Here is a 22993-nt window from a genome sequence, read left to right on the forward strand (position 1 = left end):
CAGCAAATCTAAAACCCTCACACTTTACTCCACTACGGCCCACTTTTGAAAATCTCAGAAAAACTTCCAACTCTTTGCTTCGAGTCTTCAAAAATCGTATTGAAACGTAAACTAACTGACTACCGCATACGAAAAGCACTTTTCACAAAATCTCTAGTTTTTACCACTTTGGTACTATTTCTCAGTTCTATTTTCACAAAACACATCAGGAAAAGGCCTTATCTTACCATGAAAGTATTTTGGGGCAAGAATTTTTATTTCCAAAAAGTGAAAATAAGACGTAAATTTCATGAAATGAAGCAGCTGCTTGCTTGGCACAAATTGCCATAGCCCTCATTACGTATGCAAACAACCCTAAAAATGGGACATGTGCAGTTAATAATTTCCCTCTGAAACATGCGAGGCTGCCATGTTTTTACGGAGATTTTGAGGCAATCCAAATTTTTCGCCGGACAAACATTATTTCAGTAAAGTTTTGACACTGTTGGCTCTCAGGTAAGCCTTACAGTGTCATGGGGTATAAAGCAGATTATTTAAGTGGATTTGAGGGTTGTTTTTGTGGCTGCAAATGAAGCTGTGGGACCCGCCGGTAAATGGAAATGCCTGTGTTCATAGGTCATGTCCTGCCCATAGGTATATATATATTTACAAGGTTGAAAAAAAAACATGTACGGGGTATGTCTACATGTACATCACAGTTTGGGTTATATATAATTCATAATTTGGTATTAATTAGATGCAGGAAAAGTTCAGTTTGATTACTGCACTTTGTCACTCGTTACATTTGGAAGCATATTTGCCGGAACTTAAGTCAATCATTGATGATATATTGATATTTCTCTAGAGCTTTTATTATGTTATTCATGTACATGTCTATATCTGCTTGGGTTCTTTGGCTCTCAGGTAGCAGGTGCTACCTGCATGTATCCATTAAGTGAGCTGCAAGTGCAGTTGCAAGTGGTGTGGACTATGCATGTATATCTAATCCATAATCAGGCTGTTTTCAGAGACGGGACTGGTCGAGTCATCTGCGGCTCACAGTACACGGAGGCAGTCTACGGATTCCGTTAGCTGCCACAGCACAGGACACTGAACTGAAACTTGACCTGTGACACGTGCGTGTTGATATCTTTTTGGACTGGCTGTTCCTTGTGTTAGAACTCAGGACTAGCACGGAAAGAACTCAGAAAAATCCAGGATCCTGGTTGGTGTACCTATATCAGTTTCATTACAAATTGAGCGCTCTTCTTATTTATTTTATTCACCTTATTCATCTTTGTTGAATTTTGTGTTCATAATCATAGAATTACAGAATGTAATTACATTTAAACAACTGATTTGTGGTTCAGAAAGTAGTGTTGAATTAAAAGCGTTTAATCAAAAGAAGGAAAGATCTGTGGGATTGGCAGTTTTGTGAGTGTGGGTTACATACAGCGTCCCCTCTATACGACCGGCTAAAAAAAGATTACTTTAAGGCCAAAAAAAAAAAAAGTGTCCGGTTTCTAGTCGCCGTAGACCTGCGCGTTGGCAAATAAAGAAGTTTTTTATTTTGCATAAAACGATTTCCAAAAGCCGCCAAACTTACTTAATCGGCAGGAATTCTGCTACCGCGTAATTTTAATGTGCTTTCAATGGGTGGGGTTGAGTAATATGTCCGGTGAAGGAATCTTCCTAGGCCTCCACACATTTCAGTCGTGCACTCTTACCATATGATGTCATTCGTGTATCTTTTACACAAAGGCCGTGTCCAAATCAGTTGGCTGCGGCTTGATATTACGCATGATTCTATGGGAACTGGCCGCGGATGCTGCCAAATACTCGGTGGTAATTTCTGGCCGTAGCCGAGGCCCACGTCGGAACCAGACAAACGAAGTGGTCTTGCATCCTGCTTAAGTATACAAATCAAAAACGCTTTTAAGCAACAAACCGTGAGGGGCCAGTCTATTTCAGTGTCGGCGAGGCAGTGGCGTTACATACGCATGCAGTGGCAATGGACATTGCGTTATGACAACGATACATGTAAAACTCATGCATCGTCCCTTGCCAAGAACTAAGGTAGATTAGAGTGAGAGGAGATTTTATTTTCTATGCTGATTTTTTTTAACCAATATGTTATATGCAGCTTGTTTCTTATAAGCTAAAACAGAAAAACAATGTGCAGAGAATGTCATATACTGCTACCTCATGAGAATTTCACTGAAAACCGGAAACTAGAGCTGAACATTTATTTTTCACATCTAATTTTTCCATTGTGGTTGTGCTACTGTATTTTAACAAGCTCAATCTTGCCAAGAATATAAAGCCTCTTGTTTTAATGAGATGACTAAAGCCATCGCCTCTTTTCGTATTTTATAGTCTTTTTATTAATTCAGAGTTGTTAATTCACACTTCTCATAGTAACAAGGCCGTGCGCTCTAAAGTATATGTGCATGTACATCACTTCTAAGGGAAAAAAAGAGGACTAAAAACAAAAAAAGAAAAAAAACCCCAAAACACACAAACAAAAACAAGCATCACGGCACCACTTTTGGACCAAGCACTACCAAAAACCGGAGTGGTTTTTTGGCCTTAACATCAAATCCCCTCTCAAACAATGCCCTCCAATAGTTTGGTTTCTGATCCACCCTTAGTTTTTTCTGCACTAGGCCAAATCTTTAACATCATGTGTTTTGTTGCGGCCCATTGCAAGCGATAAGTGACAGCTGTCAAAAAGCTAGGTGTTGTCCAAGACTATGTACATTTACCGAAATGGTGTCTTTTTATAGGAAAGCTGATTAAGAAAATGAATGCTGAAATGATAAAAATTAGACCTGCTTCTCGCGTCTTGAGGATATCTTCTGGAGCAAAGTCTCGTCTTTTTGGTCGGACACGACTCGCTTCCTTCCACCTATAAGAGCAGATAGTCAACTGTACCAACAGTTGAGCAACACGTAGACCGTGCTTATTGGGCGCAACGGTTTCCCCAGGTCTTGGTCAAATTTAGCTCTTCCAACAGTTGGGCAAAGTTAATAAACCAATACATGGGCAACGTGCATTTTTTACTAATTATTTACCCGGTCAATATTTCTGACAACTGGTCAAATGTTGATCAATTATTAAGCGGAATTTTTAATCAACTATTGCTCCATTTTCCTATTTTTATCAGTAGTTGGGTACAGGATTGGGCTTTTAATTTACCCAAATTTGGTCATTCTGTTATTCAAACTCTTATCCAATTTTGGAAATATAATAGCCAATTTATGGCACATTGTCAGTATTAATTATGGGGCAAGATAAATCACAAATCAAACAAAAACTACAAGTTTCCAAAACTATAAAATCACTCACTTATTCCAAATTTTTATTACCAAAAATATACGTTTTTCCACCTGCTCTTTATGTCAACATAATATTAATAATGTTCACCGGTTTGTAGTCCACAAATCGAATATTGGAAAACATGTTGAGAAAAAATATTTGCTTGCTCAAGGATAGTCAAACTTGCATTTATTTCATTTGATTTTAAAATTAATTTTAACCTCCCGAAACTCACTTTGTTCATTAATCGTAGAACGAAAATGTTTATTTGAACAGAGATGTTTATCAGTCTGGGCACATCAAACTCGATTGTAGCGATGAGAACTGTTTTCTGATTGGACTAGACTACTGCTTTCAAAATTAAATTTATTCTATTTGTAGACAACATTATTTAAAGCTCAAAGAAGAAACACAAGGCAAAAGTGTATAATGGAAACTGCATTGACAGAAATCGAAACACCCAGATAAAACCTGTTTTATTCCTTTGTGTAGATTCAGAGTAAGTTCGCAGCATGTAATGCGAAAGAGAAAAGTCCTTCACTCCCGTCTGGTAGACCAGCCTCCTTAAAGCCCACTCATATCAATGTGAAATGAGATGACCGCTTGAGCATGCCATATGGAGGGTAACTCAACCAAACAACACTGCCGCTTAAGTGGACGAGAAACGCATTTTTCACGACTGATGGTTCACTGGGCCCAACGATTTAATGATGCAAGCCCCATCCAAAAGCTCACAACGGGGAGTTCAGTACATTTGATGCTAGACGGGCACAACTGGATGCACTGTGAAAATGTCAGTAACTTTCAGGAAAAACAGCTTGAAAAAGCCGCGTCGACAAAGGTGAGAGAGAATGTTTCATGCCATTTTTGGTTTCGGTATTAAACGGAGGTGTAGAAGTGCCGTAAGAAATGAAACTAATGAATGAGTGACTTAATTATCTATAAGATTCTATGTGATGAAGACTCTACAGAATTACACCACGCATCCTGTAGACTCTATGGTCTATCCTAGTGCCCCTTTAAACAGAGTGGGGATGAATTCAAACAACAAAGTGCTAACCCCCATTTTTTTTTATTCCCATGGACTTACTGCGCTTCCGTATCCGTAACCTGAAAACGCATTGGAATGTGAAGTTTTGAGTCTTGCCCAAAATAGTGCGATATCTTCTAAACTTAAAGGAGCATTAATCATTCTAACCAATTTTACATTTGGAGCGACGTGATTTTCTTTTGTTTATGCGACACAAACTTTTCCTATCATTTCTAATTATAATGATTAATTTGGAAAGGATAAGCACAGGGAAGATTTGAAATGCAGTGGCTTGGCCAAGCGGACAGCTGGCATGAAAAGGAGTATAAATAAGGGATATCAAATCTTGCAATGTAGTGCGTTTTAAATCCCCGAAGACAAATCCAAGCTTCTCTTTGGTGGTTCTTGTATTACAAAAACAATGGAGGATTGCAGGGGATTAGAAAGGGGAAGCTTTTGCCTTTGCCTTTCTTTTTGTTGATTGAGTCATGCTCATTGGATTGTCAGTAGTGCATTAATTGCCACTGGGGAAGTTTTACAGCGTCTGCCAACGACAAAAATTGATAAATATAGCTACTATACCCAAGTGGTTGACTTGGCAAAGCTATTTACTGGGTCGTAAATTGAAGAAGTAGCAGCAGCTCATAACGCTCAGGAACCGCGAGCTGCTATACGAGTTTTGCAAATGACGTGTTTAACATTAACATTCACTGTGACAGGAATGATTTCTTTGAAGAATCAGTTTTTATCAACTTTATACGCTAATACATGGAACAATTTCGGCAATACTGCCTTGAGGTTTAAGTGTTAAACACTGCACTTTGTTAACACCGCACTTTTCAGATATTCAAAATAGCCTACTGCTTTCCCAGACAACTGAGGGCGCTAATCTGTGATGTCATTCACGGAAGACATATGGTGTATTTTGAAGGATTTGAATTTTAAAAATTGCATTGAGCGACCCCGGAGAGTTTGAGAGCAGTCAGTAATCCTTTAGTGGTGAATGTCATTGTCAAGGCTCTGTAAGCCACAAAATCATCAAGGTCACTGTTGACTTCTGAATATTACGGGAAATTACCAACATAGCACAGTGGTACTTCAGGGCACGCCTCCCTTCCTCATAAGCTTGCTGTGTATTAAAATTACCAAACTGTTGTTCAATTTGCGGGCATCAACTCAGTGCAGAAGTTCTATCATTGTCTACTTCGTTGAAAGATATAGTATCCACCATTTATCAACCAACATGATAAATGACTGTGTCATGTCTGATAGTATCGGAGGGACCGCATAAGTGATTATGAGGAGTGATTACAAAGCCCGGTGACAAAGAAAACTGTTTATCGACAAATTTCAGGCTTACAAGGCAGTTTCAGAGTTGGAGGAACCTGTGTACAGGACCAAACACACTACTGAAAGTCAAAAGGCACTGAAACGAAGTTTGCCAAGGGGTGGTGACTTCATTATTCTGCTCAGACGTTGTTATCTAGAAAGGTGATCACGGTGATTACCGCTGACTTTTATTGGGGTATAAAAGAGACCGAACCCTGTTTGCTGTGAAAAGAGTCTCAAAGTGCACCAACTGGATTTCTTGTCGGTCAACTGTCAGTGTACTTTGGTGTGTGTGTGTGGGACATTTCACGTGCATGGATCCATATACATCGCAGGATCACTTCCGTAAGATTAGTATCTTAAGCGGACGACCGCCATATTGGCGAAGGTTAGTGTGCAAGAATTTAATTTTCTTGCTAGGGACTGTAAGAGTGGACTCGATACAGATTTTCACTTACAACGTTGCACTTGTTCATAAGAATTATAGGGGTTTATGCAATGCAGTTTTTACAGCAATTCTAGAAGATGCACCTTGAAACTTCAGTGAACCTTACATTAAATTTTCCTTTTGTTAGAAGTAAATCTATTTATATAATTCAGTTTTGGTTTCATTTCGATGTGGATTTAAAAAATTTCATTCCATTGAGAAAATGTTAATATTGCATTGATTTGTGACAGCTAGAAGTTTTGATAATTTGCTGTTTTTAATTATCTTTATTTTTTAATACCCTCATCGCGTAGAGGCTTGAATTAAGCCAGCATCAAAGTCGAGGGACGTCAGTTGACCTCTATGATTTCTTTTGAATTCCCAAGCCATCAAATCACTGGGCGGGCGCTTTTGAAGATTCTACAGTCATTTGCAAAAGTTTAGGACCACCCACTGAAAAGGCATTAATCTGAAGGAAAAACCAAACTTAAACCAATCAATCATGGCAACTTATTTTTATTTTTAATGTGTAACCTTGGTACCTTGGTTGAACATTTTTGACTACATTTCCATGATTTGACATGTTAACAGTCTAATATTCAGTGTGCCCTCCCTTATTTCTGATTACTTAGACTGGCTTTTTTTACCCATGCTGCCTTGCGGACAAAATGCCATACAAGACCTGCTTTTGCAAAAACAATCATTCAAATGGGCATATAGCACTACACCGATGTTATGCACCACTGTAAAATCATGTCAAGTAATCATTCAGTGAGACAGTGTAATGCAAGCCGAGTGACAAAAATACCAATAAAATTCAAGGTGGTTTTAAACTGTTGACTTTTTAAACAAATGACTGTAATTTGACACACAAGCATGAACAAAGATGCCCAGGGAAAGATTGAACGCTTTTATTCGTGCTCAAGTAGACATGCTACTTAATTATTGTTGGTTTTGAAAACTGAATAACGATAACAATCAATCCCTCACGGGGATCAGTTTCTACCTATATCATATAGCATACATAAAATGTTATGTTTTTTTATTTGTATTTTCAAAATGTTCGATAATCAGTTTTTTCTTTTCTGTTTGTTTTATAGAATTATTTTCTTTTCTAACACTGAATATTTAAGCCTTCTTTTCACATTTTGTTGTAGCTTAAATTAGGCTGTCAGCGCTTGACCACTCGTTATCAGATGCATAGTTCCTTTGTTATTATTTGAAGTGGCTATATGCACCATACGGTCAAGTATAAGTACTTACGAAATGATTTGTTCAAGCCTGAATACATATTTCTACTGATGGGCCTCTTTTAGCTCCATTTCGTAAATTTATCTGCTGACCTTCTTAAAGCTCATAAACTCATTTTTAGTGGCAAAGAACAAATTCGATGTTTGCTGAAAAATCGGTAAATCTAAAACGAAATAAATCAACAATTTTCCAAAGTTGTAGATTCATATATGCTACTTTTGTTTCATCATTGGAGTATCAAACGTGAATAAGAGAAGACTGTGTAAGGATCTTAGTACATGTAATATAAACTTGTTGGCTGAATTGTGCAGGCAGATAAAACCAAAACTAGAATTAAGCCAGAATTATTGCAAGTTACCGATACTGAATACGTCACTACTGCCTTTTAGCCACTGTTAGTTAATCTTTCTTCTTTATCCTCGTAGGAATGTTTTGGATGCCGACACAAAGTGGTTGGTGTGGGCCGAGTCGCGCTTTGCGTCCATCGCGGGCAAAGACACGGACATCGACCGGGAGAGCTTCAAGAATGCTTTGGAAGTACGAAATGTAAGCGGTTTAATTTCTTTATTCTGATCTTAGGGTAAAAAAAAAATGAGACAGTCAGAAAATTACTGGGCTTGGACGTAGTTTGTACGGAGCCCTTGTATTGGCTTTTGGCAACCATTCAACCGAAAATGTAACATGCAGAAAATAATGAAATACCAGTCTGTTTTAGTTGTTCCTTTAATCTAGTCTAATTTGATCTGAACTGATCATAATTTGACCAGAATTCGTCTTTCCTGGGCCCCTTCGAAAAAGTATTTTGTTTAAACCCTTTTCTGCTTGCTACGCTTGTTTGAAAAGAAATTAAATTGAGAGAGATTTTGATGTCTTTTTTTCTTGGTTCGTCTGAATACGGCAGGTATTTTTCGCCGACCGGTTCTTTGATATGTTCGACTACGATCACAGTGGGACGGTCTCCCAGCAAGAAATGATGGACGGTCTTTTCCTTCTTACCAAGGGAACCAAAGAGGAAAAACTCCGGTTCTTCTTTGACGTCTACGACTTAGACGGTAAGGCCAAGCTACCTTTCTAGAATTTAAGTTTCCAATGTGTTTCGGTAAGATAAAAAAAAAAGAAAAAGAAAAAAAAAGGACTGCAAGAACGTGGCGTAAAAGTAAGTTTTTATATCTGGAAAAGAGCAGCCGATTCCATCTTTGTCCTACTAAGTCAGTTTGTTGGTTGGGAGCTCTTTTATATATTAGAATCGTCAAACCCCCAAAGTAAGCAGGACTATACCGTGCAATAACTGGCAATATACCTGGCAATAGCATTTTCCCCACAAACAAGAAACCTGGCACGTTTTATGCTCCAATTTTTTTTGGCTGCGCTAATCACATTCAATCCCGTTATTGGTAGGCGGGTAGTTTCGGCTTCAGAAGAATGGACATTTGTCACCTCAAAGAGCAAGAATGAAAGCACGTTCCTGGTAGCCACAACTACCTGATAATATCCATGCAACACATTGTAACTGCTTGATTACTGTAGCAACTTTCTTTACAAACTGAAGTGTTTTGTCTGCTTCCTGCAGTCTGTTTTCGTGGTGGACTTGTAAATATTTTGATACAAACAGTTCAGGATATTCAGGAAAGCCTAACGCTCCTTGACTTGAGTTTTATTATTTTGCGTATGCGGACAAAAGTTACATTGAAATGTTTCTACTATCCCATCTACCTTGTGGTACTTATGTACCATTATGATAACGGGCACCAGCATTCCTATCATTGTTTTTAAATTGATAGCATAGTTTTGCGTACACTGAACCGTTTATTTTAGACCCAGTTTTTTGGTGACAAAGTCCACCACCTTCATCAGAAAAAGAAAACAACGTTGGATAGATCCATTGATACAAAGGAAAGAGTTTCTTAACTTTGATATTTGCTTTTGTTTGTTTTAACTCGCCGTGTGGAATGCAGAGAATAGAGCCTGAAAGTTAACCCCTGAAGGCGCTCTTCCGGAACCCTTGGATAGGAAAAATAACGTGTAAAGTTTTTAGAATTTGTAATATTTTTCGTTCAGTTTCTTCTTAAAAATTAAGAAATCCAACTTGGAAAAAGGGCTTTGAAAAATATTTGCTAGTATATCAATTTATAGAAACTGAAACCTACCCTGATCTAAAAGAGAAATATCCTGCCAAAAATCGACCCATCACTCCCGAAAACCTTACCTTTGAGGGCGCTAACATAAGCTGACACGTCTAAGTAAACTATAAAAAAACCAACTATATTTCAGTCAACAAAGAACCTCTTTTTTGTAAGTATAACTCTTGCATCCATATACTGTCAAGTTTGACGCGAAATATGCTCCGAGGAAAGAGAAAAAAATGACATAGACGATGACACAATAACAATCCCTGGCAGCAAATTTAAACAAATAGCTGGACTCTCTCATTTTCAATCGAGAAAACATGCTGACAAGAATCGAAACCTTGGAAACCAAGCACAATAAGATCAAGGAGGCTATCCAGTTTTCGTCATCGACCATCGAAGAAGTCCAAAGCAAAAATAAATCCATGTCTGACGGGATTTCCAAAATGACAACACAGATTAATACAGGCCTGACGAAAGCCAAACACTTTGAGGAGGCCACCGGACTATTGGAGCGACATACCAGAAGTTTAATACGGTTTGGTAGGATCCCAGAAACCCGAAGGATACGATACGGTCAAGAAGATCCTGACTAAACATTTCAATTTGCCGGACGCGGAAATTGAGGCTGCCCACCGCACAGGCAGGGCCCCAAAAGCAACAACAGACAAGCCCCGTCACATCATTACCAGATTTTTGTACCGCACCAAGCGCCACTCTGTACTGATGGGTGCCAAGGAAGCTCTGACAAACACTGGAATGTTCATTCTACCTGACCTCCCAGCTGCCGATGTCGCCAAGAAAACATCTCTGCGAGACGTCATGACGCTAGTCACTACTCGTCTTCCGTAATGGCGACATGTACATCCAGGAGAGGAAATACACAGCACCCGAAGCCAGTTAAGCACATCAGGGCAGTATCGTATATTGATCACCCTATTGATCTGAGTTGATTTTCCGGTCCGCAATAATGATAATTCCCTCCTTGTATAGTGTATACTTAATCACCGTATTATTGATTATTGTAGCGTGTAACTAACTAAACTTAAATTTCTTCAGTTGGCCTGTTAAGTATTTTCATTCTTCGTGTTCGTCTTTTGTATGTCAGTGGAGCTTCCTTGTGTGTCTTGGACTCTGCCAGTTAAAAATAATCAACATGGGATATTTTATAATGCTTTCGACAGTTGGATTCATCTAGAATGTACCTCACTTTCGTTAAATAAGTATCATTCACTTGGTAATGGTACCTGGTTTTGCCCTATTTGTCGAGCAAATATGTTTCCCTTTGGATCGTTAGATAACCAAGGTTTTCAGGTTGTAGCTCAGAGAAATTAAGATTATATCATCATCCAATAGCTATAGTCCAGAGTTTGAATATGATAATTTCCAATAACCCACTTCATTTGGACAGCTATTCAAATTACTAAGCAAGTGATCAATGCAAAGAGGCCTATAAAAATATGATGGGGTTTTTCTCTCTCGCATGTCAATATATTATAACTCTTCAAAATATTTTGACTGACACACATTAAAGTAAATAATGTACCCATGGAAAAAGTCGATTGTGTAAAATTTCTAGGATTATATATTGACTCTAAATCAACCTGGGTCAAACATATTGATTACCTTTGTAAAAGTATTGCAAGAAATATAGGAGTTATCAACAGAGTCAAACATTTCATCCCTCCTGTAGTTTTAACTTCCCTTTAGAATACTTTAATATTATCGTATCTTAGTAATGGTATTCTTGCGTGCGGAGCATGCTCCCTAAGTAATCTTAATAGACTTTTCCTTTTACAAAAAAGAAGCAGTCAAATGATCAACTTTACTGATTTTAATGCTCCTACTGATCCACTTTTTTCCAAACATAAGATGTTGAAAGTCAAAGACATTTATTTTCATCAGTTGGGATCCCTTATATCAATTTGTTGCTGGTTCCGTACCATCTACAGTTAATGGGCTTTTCACCAGGAATCTTGATGTTAATGCTCATTATACTCGCCAAAGTGCAAATTTTCATCTGCCATTAATACGTACATCTTTGGCCAACAAAAAATCCGATACGAAGGAGCAAGATTATGGAACTGTTTGAATGAGAATCTGAAAGCCTCGAAAAATTTACGAATCTTCAAACGGAACTTCAAAAAAATCACATTGCATGATTACTATTGGTAATTATTGACTGCGGAATCGATTAGCCTAATCTAAATATCTTAAATCTCCCAGAATGTCTTATCATTTTTACTATTCTTATGTTTTATTTTAAACTTAGGTATTTGTTAACTGACATACAGAGTAAGTGTCTCGTCTGTCTAATGTCTGTCTTTGTGTAAAGTAATTAATTAGTAGTAACCATGAATTGATTTTAAGGCCCATAATAATAAGCTTTGCTTTTACGGTTTGAAATTTTAAGGTATTCTGTGGGTAAACGCCGAAATAAAAACAAATCAAAATATTTACACACTTTAATAATTTATAAAGTAATAAACATAAAGCAATGTTCTACTTTTACGAAAGATTCTAATATTTTGTCTACCCTTTGCTGACAACAACTGCGTGATGTTAACTCAACGGAATCTGGAATACATCGACTGCAGGTAGGTAAATCTTTGCAAGGTTGTACAATCTCGTTTTCAGGAAAGCACGGCGAGTGAAAACAAACGTGCGTGAACAAGGAGACCTAGGTACGATATCGCCGGACGTGAAAGAGCGTTAATAAAATTCGTTTTTTACCCATGGCCAGATGCCTTTTTCAAAATATAACGTGATAGGACGGCCCAATGTAAAATCCCCATAGGCAGACCGCGCAAGGGTTCCGGAAGCTCGCTGAGTGACCTTTTACTTTCAGGCTTTATGAGAATAAATGTCTAGTTTAATTAAAAAAATGATATGTTTTACAGCATGTCGACTCCTCAAAAGAAAGAAAAAAGTAATGACTAATTTTGCTCTTCCCTTCATCTTTAGTCCCCGCATTAGTCGGCGTATGGCTGTGCTGATAGGGCAGGCAATTGCGAGCGTGCTGCTGTTTGGGCACTTTAGTTTCAGCATGCATTATTTGAATACTGAATCGGCTCATTGACGTTCTTTGGGCAAGAGTATATTGCAGGCAGTAGGCACAAATAGAAAAAAGGCCTTTATTCAGTTGAAAGGTGGACTCTCGTTGTGTCTCCTAGAAAATGGAACCATCGAAAAAGACGAGTTACGAGCTCTGTTGAAGACGGGAGTGGAGGAGAGTTCGTTGCAACTCAGTGATCGGAAAGTAGATCACCTGACCGAAACGCTGTTTAACACTGCAGACCAAAACAGCGATGGCTCCATCTCATTCGATGAGTTCATGACAGCACTGAAGCGGTACCCAGATCTACTGGAAAATTTCTCCATCGGGTAAAATCAAAGGTCTTTTCGACAGACTTATAAGCTATATACACCGAACATCCCTAATTATTATATTTTCATCTAACTTGGCATTTTGATAATATTTTTCAAACACTGATATAGTGCAGCAGCTTGGCTCAAAGACACGAGACCCAAGAGACGAGGTTGCAGAGGTATACCCTGGTTACGGGTCAACTACTTGCGGAATAATGTCCAACGAATCGTACTACTTCTGACCATAATCCTCGTGACTGGTGTGGTCTTTGCAGAGGCCGCCTACCGCCATTCATTTAACCCTGATGCTAACTGGTGTTTCCTGATTGGTAAATGTTGTCACATTGACATATTGAATCCCTATTTTTCTTTCTAATCTAGGCCTACCCTTGAACCAATAAGAAATAATCTCTTCGCTAATAATGGTATATTAACGGACAGAGGAATATTGAATGATCGGTTTTTGAACTTCGGTTTTCAGATACTGATTATTTTAAAGTTGAACACTCTGCTATTTTTATCAAATTGATGGTAAAACAATGTTTTAAATAGACCTAAAACATAATGACGTAGTGCAACGTTTACCATGGTGCATTGTGAGTGAAAGTTGGGGACGACAGCACGTGCGCCATGGCTGAAACAACATGAGCAAGCATTGGAAACTTGTCAAAAAGATCCTTAGATTGTAAAGGCCTATATTTTCCATAATGGTTCGTGTCATCTTTCATGTGTTATTGTGTGTATCAAGCACACGACGAACGCCATAGTTGTTTTTTTTCAAGCTTCTGCGAGACAGCATGCTTGCTCCGTCTAAAATCGCGCGGGGCTCGCATGACTGACAATCGTGCCCGCCATCTTTGATTGCTATCCAACCTTTTCACCCGCGATGCACTGCAGTAACACTTTGTTATGTTGTTATGGTTTAGGTCTATTGGCAGCCTACGATCAAAACCATCTATTGTATATCGGACACTTTGCAGCAATCATTATGTTTTGCAATGAAATGATTGACAGTGGTTCCGTAATATTAATTTGTATATATAAAGAACTTGCTCTTTTCTTTCTTTTTTCAACATTTGTTTCTCCATTTAGCTCGTGGTTGTGGTCAGGCTTTGAACTTCAACTGCGCAATAATCGTCCTCATGATGCTTCGTAAAACTCTGAGTTTTCTGAGGTCGTCGACCTTGCTGATGCAAATCCTACCCTTTGACGACAACATTATGTTTCACAAATTTATCGGGTACCTGGCTGCAATCCTAGCACTCGCACACACCTTGGGTCATGTCGGCAATGCATGTGAGTACTGATGACTTAAAGTACACTGGTGCATTTTGGAACCCTGGCAGTGAACCAGGCGTGCCGGTACACTTCTGCCCTGAAAGGTCCTGTAAATGTTCAAAACCTTGTTATGAATATGTACCCAGCTGAAGCTTTGTGGCTCTCACGCCAAATTGTTGTTAGGACCCACTTAAAGAATAGACTTAGGCATTGTACAGGATTTGAACCCCCCAGAAGCGAATTGCAAAATAAAAGCGAAAAAGTCACTTGTGCATAAGCAAATAATACAAGTTAGTCACCATGTGAATCTAAGGGCCTTACATGCTGTATTAATCAGGAAATCCTGGATTTTTTGTGTATTTTCTTAAGTCTTTGACAAAAAAGTCTCAATGTGAAATGACGCGAATGTGTATATATGTATGTATATATTTATAAAAACTGTACACTCAGTGCTTGTGAAAAATTAAAGTTAAAATCGGTCGTTCCTATTGGAGGGCGCTACACACGGAAGATATCTAGTCTTTCCAAAGCGTTCACATGAGAAACCTCTATGAATACATTTGTATTGGTTCTATGATAGTGATCTTAGAGACATACAAGAATTTCACGGCAGTCGAACTGTTATTCACCGACCCTACCCTCCTGCCAGTCGGGCTCCGAGTGGGCAAGCTTGTTGGAAGTGCTTTCATCACAGGTTGGATCCTAGACATCGTCTTCTTGGTTCTCATCTTGGGGTCACTGAGCTACGTCAGGCGATCGGGTCATTTTGAGGTCAGTCTGCCACTGATTTTGCCAGAGTCCATAAGTTCGACAGATCACTCATTTACAAGCAATAGGAAATATAAAATGACACATTGCGATTTCATACTACGAGGTCTATCAGGCGTTAAAAATGACTCCGCGGTATTTATATTTTAGCCATATTTTGGTGTCCATATTACAACAGATTTTCTACTGGACTCACAAGATCTGCTACTTTATCTTCTGGTTCCTGCTAATCTTACACGGTCCAGTGTTCTGGGCGTGGTTTGTTTGTCCACTCATCCTCTTTCTTCTTGAGAAGTTCAGTAACCTTCAAATCATCCGGCGCCTTCGTCACGGCAAGACGTACATCAAGGAGGCAAACCTGCTACCCTCTGGGGTGAGTTTTTTCGTCTTGGCCTGTCTACACTGGAGACTCATTTATGTACATGTATTTTGTATCTTGATTGCCAACGGAGTGTAAGGATGGCTTTTTGCAATGTGCGTGGTTAGGTGAGTCGTCCCATGGAGCTATTAAACACAAGGAGTTTGAAGGAAGCTCCTTCATACCGTAATCCGATTAACCACTCCAGTTGGCTACATTGACAAAGCGCGGTTGCCGGCCCTAGTGTTGAAGACCCTAGACATTCTTTATACACAGTGATCGCCACCACCAGGTAGCTCGTAACCCACAGACTCGCCCTGTTTCGCTGCGGCATACTGGAGTAAACAAATGGTAGAAAAGACTACACGAAGAAGATGCGCAGTTCTCTTCAGTAGTCCTAATGAGTCAGCGAGTGATCCCCGCAGATGCGCTTGAAAATTCCGAATCGGTGGTGGTTATTTGGCAAAAGTCGGACGTTTATAAAGTCGGTTGTGACACTTTGCGGTTCTGGCGGTAGAGAAATATCCAAAATATGAACTGCGATATTTTTGTCATAAGTTGCAATCCTTGTGGTTCCTATGGTTAAAGAAGGTGGAAACATGCCGCAGGAATGCATTTGACAACGTGGCGAGGTTTCATGCCTGGCCAATTGTGGCCAATGACAGGAAGAACAATGAATCTTCCCATGTGTTTGTGTGTTTTTTATTTCCTCTGGACCAGCTACATTCTTTCAGTTTTGTTGTCGCGTATTTTGGGAGAATTTGTGTTAGTTGGTAATTCTGTTTATTGTTAAGAGCGACTTTTTGGGAATGTTAAGACGTAACCAGACTTTCATTATCATTGAAATGTCAGAACATTCACTACAGTTATCTGAATTTAAGTCTCCAATGACAGTGGTTTCCGTCTAATGGCGGCCATGTTGAACATGTTATGGACATGCATGCACGATACCCACAATCCTTTGCAAATGCAACTCCGAGCGTTCCTTGTAGCCCATAAGCGGCGCGTAATTTGCTTTGTCCTTGCAGCACGTGCAGTGCTGGCGGTGGCCATCATTGATCTTTTGATCTCTTTAAGCGCTTACTCCTTGTGTATAATAGCTCAATGGTCGTCCATAAAATGCCACCGTATTTTGACATAATATCAACGGCGTAAATTTATCTAACACTATCTATCATTCAGTATCACTACTTATCGGGCTCATAGTAAATGAACATTTCTGACTAAAACTATCTCAGCTCCCTCAGAACAATATGGCCCATGCTCCATTTCAGTCACAAACAGCCAAACACAATAACCATCGCTGCCCTCACAGGTATCCACACTCCAGGGTGGTCTAAAGGGATAATGTGACTTGTACAAGATCATATCACACCTAATTAAGGCTACCTATTAGCTTGCAGGAAGCATGTATATTATATATTTGTATTTGGAACGACCTGCGTATTTTTGCGTATTTTCTTTTCAGGTGACTCATTTAGTCATGACCAAGCCGCGTAACTTCAAGTACAAAGCTGGGGACTACGTTTTTGTCAAGATTCCTGAAATAGCGAGGAACGAGTGGCACCCGTTTACGATTAGCAGTGCTCCGGAACAGGCAGGTCAGTATCGATACCAACCGTAGTACTGCCGCAAGAAACGGAATAAAATTGAATTAGAGTTTAGACAAATCGACAAGAAAATGAAAGCAGTCTATTCTACCTGATAGAATAAAGTAAAATTGAATGTAAAGAAAGTAAAATCGATTAGCGTCAGAGTTATGTACTGGAATCGAATGGAGATGAATCAAGTCAAGTAGGTTAGAATCTAGACCACTTCCCGAATAAAAACAGAGTAAAATTTGAGATAACTAAGATAAAATAAGACAAAGTTTTTGTGAATAAGAAAAAAAGGTGATAAAAAACAAAATGCATGAATCCCTTTCGAAAACATTGAAGAGACATGATAATTCTGTTGGCCTATGAAAATAAGGGAATTTATATAAAAGATTTCATCTATAAGGTTCAACCGTTAAGAAAAGGCAATTTAGGTTAAAAGGGGGACAAATTGTTAAATTACACGATCACAAGAAAAATAAAGGTAAATACAAAAGACAAGCCAAAAGTAAAAAGGTGTGTCAAGTTCAAAACTGTTAGCATTTCGCCCATTTCTTGAGGCTGGATGAAACTTTTTAAGTGAATTAATACTAATGAATTTTTGTTAAATTAAAAGCAAGGAACGAAAGAACATCATTCTAGTTCGGAGGTCAGTCCAGCCTAAATGATTGACGAGAGTGTATAGCTTGTATGCTAATCTCTGCAGATAAATCTAACACTCTGGTTCTGTACACGCTCTACTATACGAGAATCGTTTAGTGTATAAGGCCCCCACGCTATGCGTGAGCAATCTGATCGAGATTGGATGAGAGAGGTATACAGTTTCATCAAGACGACGGTTGAGCAATTACTGAAATTTCGATTAATGAGTCCTAACATTTTGATGGACTTAATGTAAATGTCATGCCAGTGTTTGCTCCGGTTTAATTTTTACGCTTATCGCAATTCTTAGATATTTTTCACAGGTAGTGGTATATAACACACAACCATAAATATAATATAAATAGGGGTTGACCTTTCCTGACAGATCCATAAATTTAAAGTTGCTGATATTAAAAGGCAGTCTTCACCGACCTGACCATGTGCAGAGTGAGTTTAAATCAGACAATAAAATAGCAATGTCAAAATCAGAGATGATAGTTCGATATGAAACAAAATTTTCATATTTGTCACTGTATACCAAGGACTCCGTACACGATGTTGTGTGGTATACCTTCACGGCAATATGCTTCTTTGTTAAGTTCTGAGATGTTATCTTTTCTTCGTAGACATTCTGTCTCTTCATATTCGGTCTGTTGGTAACTGGACCAAGCGTCTCTACCGTTTCTTCGATGACATGCAGTCCATCACGATTAAGAAGTCTCAGCGAGTCAATTCTTCCCTCCGTCTTCCGCCCATGGCAGGAAAAGTGCCGTCTGATGCCGGTCAGCATATCAACCCTGGCTTTGAGATGTCACCCAAAGACGACTGCAAGACTTCCAACGGTACACCACGGTCACGTGATGCCAACAAGCCATGTGCAAGTGAAGTTAGTGACACGGTTGTGAGGATCGCTACCGACTACTCCCCTACGAGTACGGACGAGGTAGAACCACCGCCTGTCATGAAAATCCGCAGAGTTAGCTTCAACGCTGAGGTTGATTCTCAAACCGTTGTACAATGGATGAAAACCTCGCTCCCTCGCAGGATTCCAGAAGTTGATGAGGAGTTGGAGGAACTATGCAAGATCAAGGAAGACCGACGTCATGAAAACCAGTCAGCACATGTTGGAAAAGTAGCCGCAGAAACAACAAATGAGGTCAGAATGGAGATTTAAACGTTATTTCTGTCAGGAGGTCAGTGAAAGAAATCTGATTAATTTTATGCCCAATGACTGATCCCTTGAACACTTCTAGCCAAATGTTATTTGGCGAAATTAGTTAACGAAGTAATCCCAACATGAAACACTTAAATAAAATTTTACTTTGGAGAGTCAAAAAGTCACTGATAAACAAGTTAATATTTTTTTATGCAAAAAGTCTACTTTCATTCAGTGATTAATTTGACTTATATAGAGTGAAGGTAGCTCAAGCATTTGTGAAGCGTCAACGTCATCTGTACAAACATCGAAGAAGAGGAAACAGGCTGTCTGCAAGCCAAATGCCTTGGTGAAAGAGACCAGTCGTAACATGATGACTTCAATCACTCAACAATGCGGTCGAAAACACTCAAAAGCACCTCCCAGGCCACAGATCCTCTTTGATATGAATACTAACAACAAGATACAAGTAAGTCAGAGACGAACGTGAGAAAGTTAGGGTATTTTTTTGTATTCCAAATGATTTTTTTTAGGGATTTCCTAGGTGTAAGGCGCATGCAAATTGAACAAGGGTATTTGCTGTGCATTTGGAATGATTTTTTAAGCATTAGTCAGTGAGTGTATTCTAGGTCGATTGAGAGGCACTGGTTGGGGTTCTTTTTAGGTCCACATTCAAGGCCCCTACGGGACACCAAGCACCAGCGTCTTTGAGTCTGAGCACGCCGTGTTGATCGGGGCTGGTATCGGTGTCACTCCGTTTGCTTCCATCATGCAGTCTATCATGTGCAGACATCGGAGTATTGTCACGACTTGCCCTAACTGTCAACACACCTGGGTGGACGAAGAGCGAGAGAAACAGGCTCTTAGGGTCAAGAAGGTAGGAGCCATCATTAACTTATTTACAGGTCGTCCACCTATTTTTCACAATTAGGAGAAACTGCAACTAAAGCTGAATAGTCAGGCACCATCCCCATCCATAGCGTTCAATACATAAACTAGATTCAGGAAGCACGACTACAGATGGTCGTCTAGTGTATACCGCCATAGAGGCGGTAAAGATGAAAATGCTGGGTCGGGCTAGGGCGACATTTAACCAGAAATATGTTTGTGATGTCAAAGCAGCAACCGTGAACATTAACACAGTTCACAAAACGCAGACCCAGACAGTGTTACTTCATCTGACAAAGATAAAGTACAAGGAATCAGATGACCTTGTTATATCTTCGGCATATCTCTAACCAGTGCTGTTCTCTCTTTTTTCATTCTGAAAGAAACTAATTCGTTTTGATTTACTGCATGTAACAACAAAGTTTGGATTATATAATTTCCTTATTTGTGAGGCGGAGAAAATGCTTATTTCCTCTTTTTTGAACCAGCACTGAATCAACTCTAACCATCAGTTCTCGTTGGAGCAATGACGAAATGTGACGTCGTGTTATCATTGTTATGGTAACTTTAAAAACGGGCATGGTCCATTCATACTCAATCGTTGACATTTGATTACAGCAATGAATATTTTGCTTGCATATTTCTAATGCAAGGTTCTTGTTGCAGGTGGATTTTATTTGGCTGAATCGAAACCACACGGCCTTTGAGTGGTTCGTAGACATGCTGTTGAATCTGGAGCAGGGGCAGAGTCAGTACTCGTTGGATCGTTTCTTGGACATCCATCTATTCATGACAGGCATTCAGCGCTTCGACATGGCGAATTTTGGCCTCCAAATGGCGCTAGACTTGGTCCATGAGCGGGAAAACAGGGACTTGTTGACTGGACTACGAACTAAGCTGCAGGCGGGAAGACCAGACTGGAATAAGGTAAAAAAAAAACCAAAAACAAAACAGAAACAAAATTAGAACCACAAGGTACAAATTACTCTCTTTCCAAAGGGACACCATGCGACATTAAAAAGTATGCGATTTTTTTCAGCAAGCACTAAGCGCCTGGCACTTTCGTTGTTACTTCATGATTTGTGGTACCAGTCCTCAGTAAATCACAAGTCCATTCACAAGGCCATTCATAAGTAAGAAAGTGAACAATGACAAAGATTGTTTTTGTCACAATTCACTTTGGCTTCAAGCAGCATGACTGTCGATGGAGTTACAAGGACTCTCAGGGACCAATGGTGATCTTAAAATAAGACAATACTGCTCCTCCCTTTACCAGAATTGAGTTTGTGCGTGTATTTTGCTTCTTTCTTGGCGTCCCTTTGGGGGCATATCTGACCAATGATTTTGGCTGGGTGAGGTAAGTTGGGATTAATTTGAATTGGGCTACGCTTGGGAACGGTGATGTAGTCGAGTACCTAAGCTCGAATACCGAGTTTCCCGAGTACACACAGTGCCGAATACGGGCCGGGTCCGAGTACTTTTTAATCGAGTCCTGGGCCAAAAAAGGATAATCAAGTACATCCGAGTACATTGTAAAACTAAAGCATTATGTAAATTTGCATTAAAGTACACTAACGATACTGCGAAAAATTAGTATCGGAAAAAAATCCAATTTCTTTTCGAGTACTGCGCGACTGGGATCAAGTTATGCACTTTGTCGAGTTGAGAAAAGAGATCGAGTACAAAATTACGAGTACGTGCTGAGTACTGTTTTCGAGTACTTACGATCGCATACAGGTCAAATACTTATTGGTACTTGAGCTGAGCTCGAATTGAGTACGAGTACTCCAGCACAGGTTGGAAATAAGGTTTGGATGACAAATGTGTGTACTGCTAACTTTCTATAATTTCCCAACTTGACTTGAAATGACAAGCGGTATAAATTACGAATAAAAGTGATCAAACTAGAGAAAAATAGTGTTGCCTAAATCAGTTTAAAGATCAGTGTGTCATTATTTTCACATGCGATAACATTTTGCCAATGACTTTCAATCTCGGAAAATCCTATAGAGATGTAACTGGAGGAATGTCGTGTGTAGGAATCAATATCGATATTCAAACGCGGAATTTATAAAGCCCAAATTGTTTTTTATCTCTTGTTTTATTGCAGCTCTTCACGCAGATTCAGGAGGAGGATAAGGGAAGGGTGTCGGTGTTCTTCTGTGGTTCACCGGCTTTAGGAATCGTCATCAATAAGCACTGCCAGAAATTTGGGTTCATATTTCACAAGGAGAACTTCTAGAGGCTATATTGTGTTATTTTCCAAGATAAGGTTTCTAGTTTCAAAACAGTGAACGACATTGTGCTGATAGGGTAACGGCGTTGGCCGGCGTTAGACTTGGAGACATTCCATACGGTTTCTTTTGCCCCCCTTGGAATAAGATATTGTGACGGAAAGTGTATAGGACTAGAGCTAGTCTAATTTTATTAATGAGTTGCAGTGCACGTACCTGATTGGCTAGCGACTTGGTAACGTGTGCTGGCTAGGCATAGCGCAGCGCGCTGTGTGCACATGGTCGTGCTACCGCAGCGAGCGCTGCGATCGTATTATAGGTGGTTGCGTGTTGGACTTCGCAGAGTGAAGTTGGTGAGTTGGCACGGAGCTAAGGCATTGTCAGCGCTGTGCGAAGCGTTGCGTGGTGCTGATGCGTTGCAAGTACTTGATTGTATAGACTGTACGTGGCTGACTAGTGTGTGTAGCTGACGCGTTGCAAGTACAAAGCTGTGAGAGCTGTACGTTGCTGACGCTGGCTCGCATGCACGTTAAGTGAAGCTCGCACGAAGTTGTACAAGTTGTACATTGCTGACGCGGTGTGCATTGTTGATGCAGTGCATGTAGTGTGCATGGTTTACACAGCGGTGTGCATTGTTTACACAGAGGTGCGTTGCTTATGCAGTGGTGCATTGCTGACGCAGTGTGACTTTGTAGATGCGCTGTGTGTGGTTGGTGCACAGTGAATGGCTGATGCGCATGGTGCATAGTTGATGCATTGGCGTATTGCTGCTGCGGCCCTACGCTAAATTAGTGTTCAATCCAATTAAGTAAATACACAGGCAACCAAACCAATCTCCCAATCACTTCACTGTACATTTCATTTGTTGATTTGTGTTGATTATTGTTGAATAAATTGAACGTCCTGTACCGACAGTTCTTCTGTCAAGGATTACTTTCTTTACAGGTTGATTGTGTAATTCAACAGAGACTAATTAACACTCGGTCACAATCGGCGGTATATTTCCTCCAAAACGGTCCCGCACCCTTTGCCTTGAGGTCGCTCTGTGTGGTCTCTCGTCTAGGGAAAAGCCTTAGGTTGGGAAGATCAACTCTGCCACTAATAGTGCTTGGTTTGATCCCATCAACTCAGGGTAGGCCCGGGGATGCCCGCCACAATATGGCCATGAAAAGATGAAGAGTTGAAAAGCAGGTGGGGGACTGACACCATATGACATTATACTTTAGGCGATATACATGACAGAGA

The 22993-nt window shown here is 39.7% G+C and overlaps 1 protein-coding gene across 2 annotated transcripts; it reads left to right on the top strand.

Annotated features, from left to right (window-relative positions):
• The first annotated feature begins 5518 nt into the window (after nt 1-5518).
• On the top strand, nt 5519-22662 carry LOC110989643 (NADPH oxidase 5-like). 2 transcript variants are annotated; one of them, XM_087140172.1, is made up of 14 exons: nt 5528-6044; nt 7760-7880; nt 8236-8386; nt 12634-12844; nt 12959-13158; nt 13922-14125; nt 14688-14878; nt 15054-15248; nt 16702-16834; nt 18097-18626; nt 18883-19095; nt 19291-19503; nt 20181-20441; nt 21625-22662. In XM_087140172.1, exons 1-14 carry the CDS (start codon nt 5971-5973, stop codon nt 21754-21756), a joined length of 2829 nt encoding a protein of 942 aa, XP_086996298.1. In that variant the 5' UTR covers nt 5528-5970; the 3' UTR covers nt 21757-22662. The 2 variants fall into 2 exon arrangements, with proteins under 2 accessions (XP_086996299.1, XP_086996298.1); XM_087140173.1 differs by lacking the exon at nt 21625-22662 and having other exon boundaries at nt 5519-6044; nt 20168-20360.
• Nucleotides 22663-22993: the final 331 nt, after the last annotated feature.

This window comes from Acanthaster planci, linkage group LG08 (assembly GCF_054643075.1).
Source record: "Acanthaster planci isolate LZ-2023a linkage group LG08, COTS_SCS, whole genome shotgun sequence".
Taxonomy (NCBI): domain Eukaryota; kingdom Metazoa; phylum Echinodermata; class Asteroidea; order Valvatida; family Acanthasteridae; genus Acanthaster; species Acanthaster planci.

Excerpts from the sequence above, each read along its gene's own strand:
- LOC110989643 (XM_087140172.1), top strand. The coding sequence starts at position 5,971 with ATGGATCCATATACATCGCAGGATCACTTCCGTAAGATTAGTATCTTA. Across the intron at positions 8,387-12,633 it reads TGACGTCTACGACTTAGACG|AAAATGGAACCATCGAAAAA; the intron begins GTAAGGCCAAGC and ends TGTGTCTCCTAG. Across the intron at positions 20,442-21,624 it reads GAAGACCAGACTGGAATAAG|CTCTTCACGCAGATTCAGGA; the intron begins GTAAAAAAAAAA and ends GTTTTATTGCAG.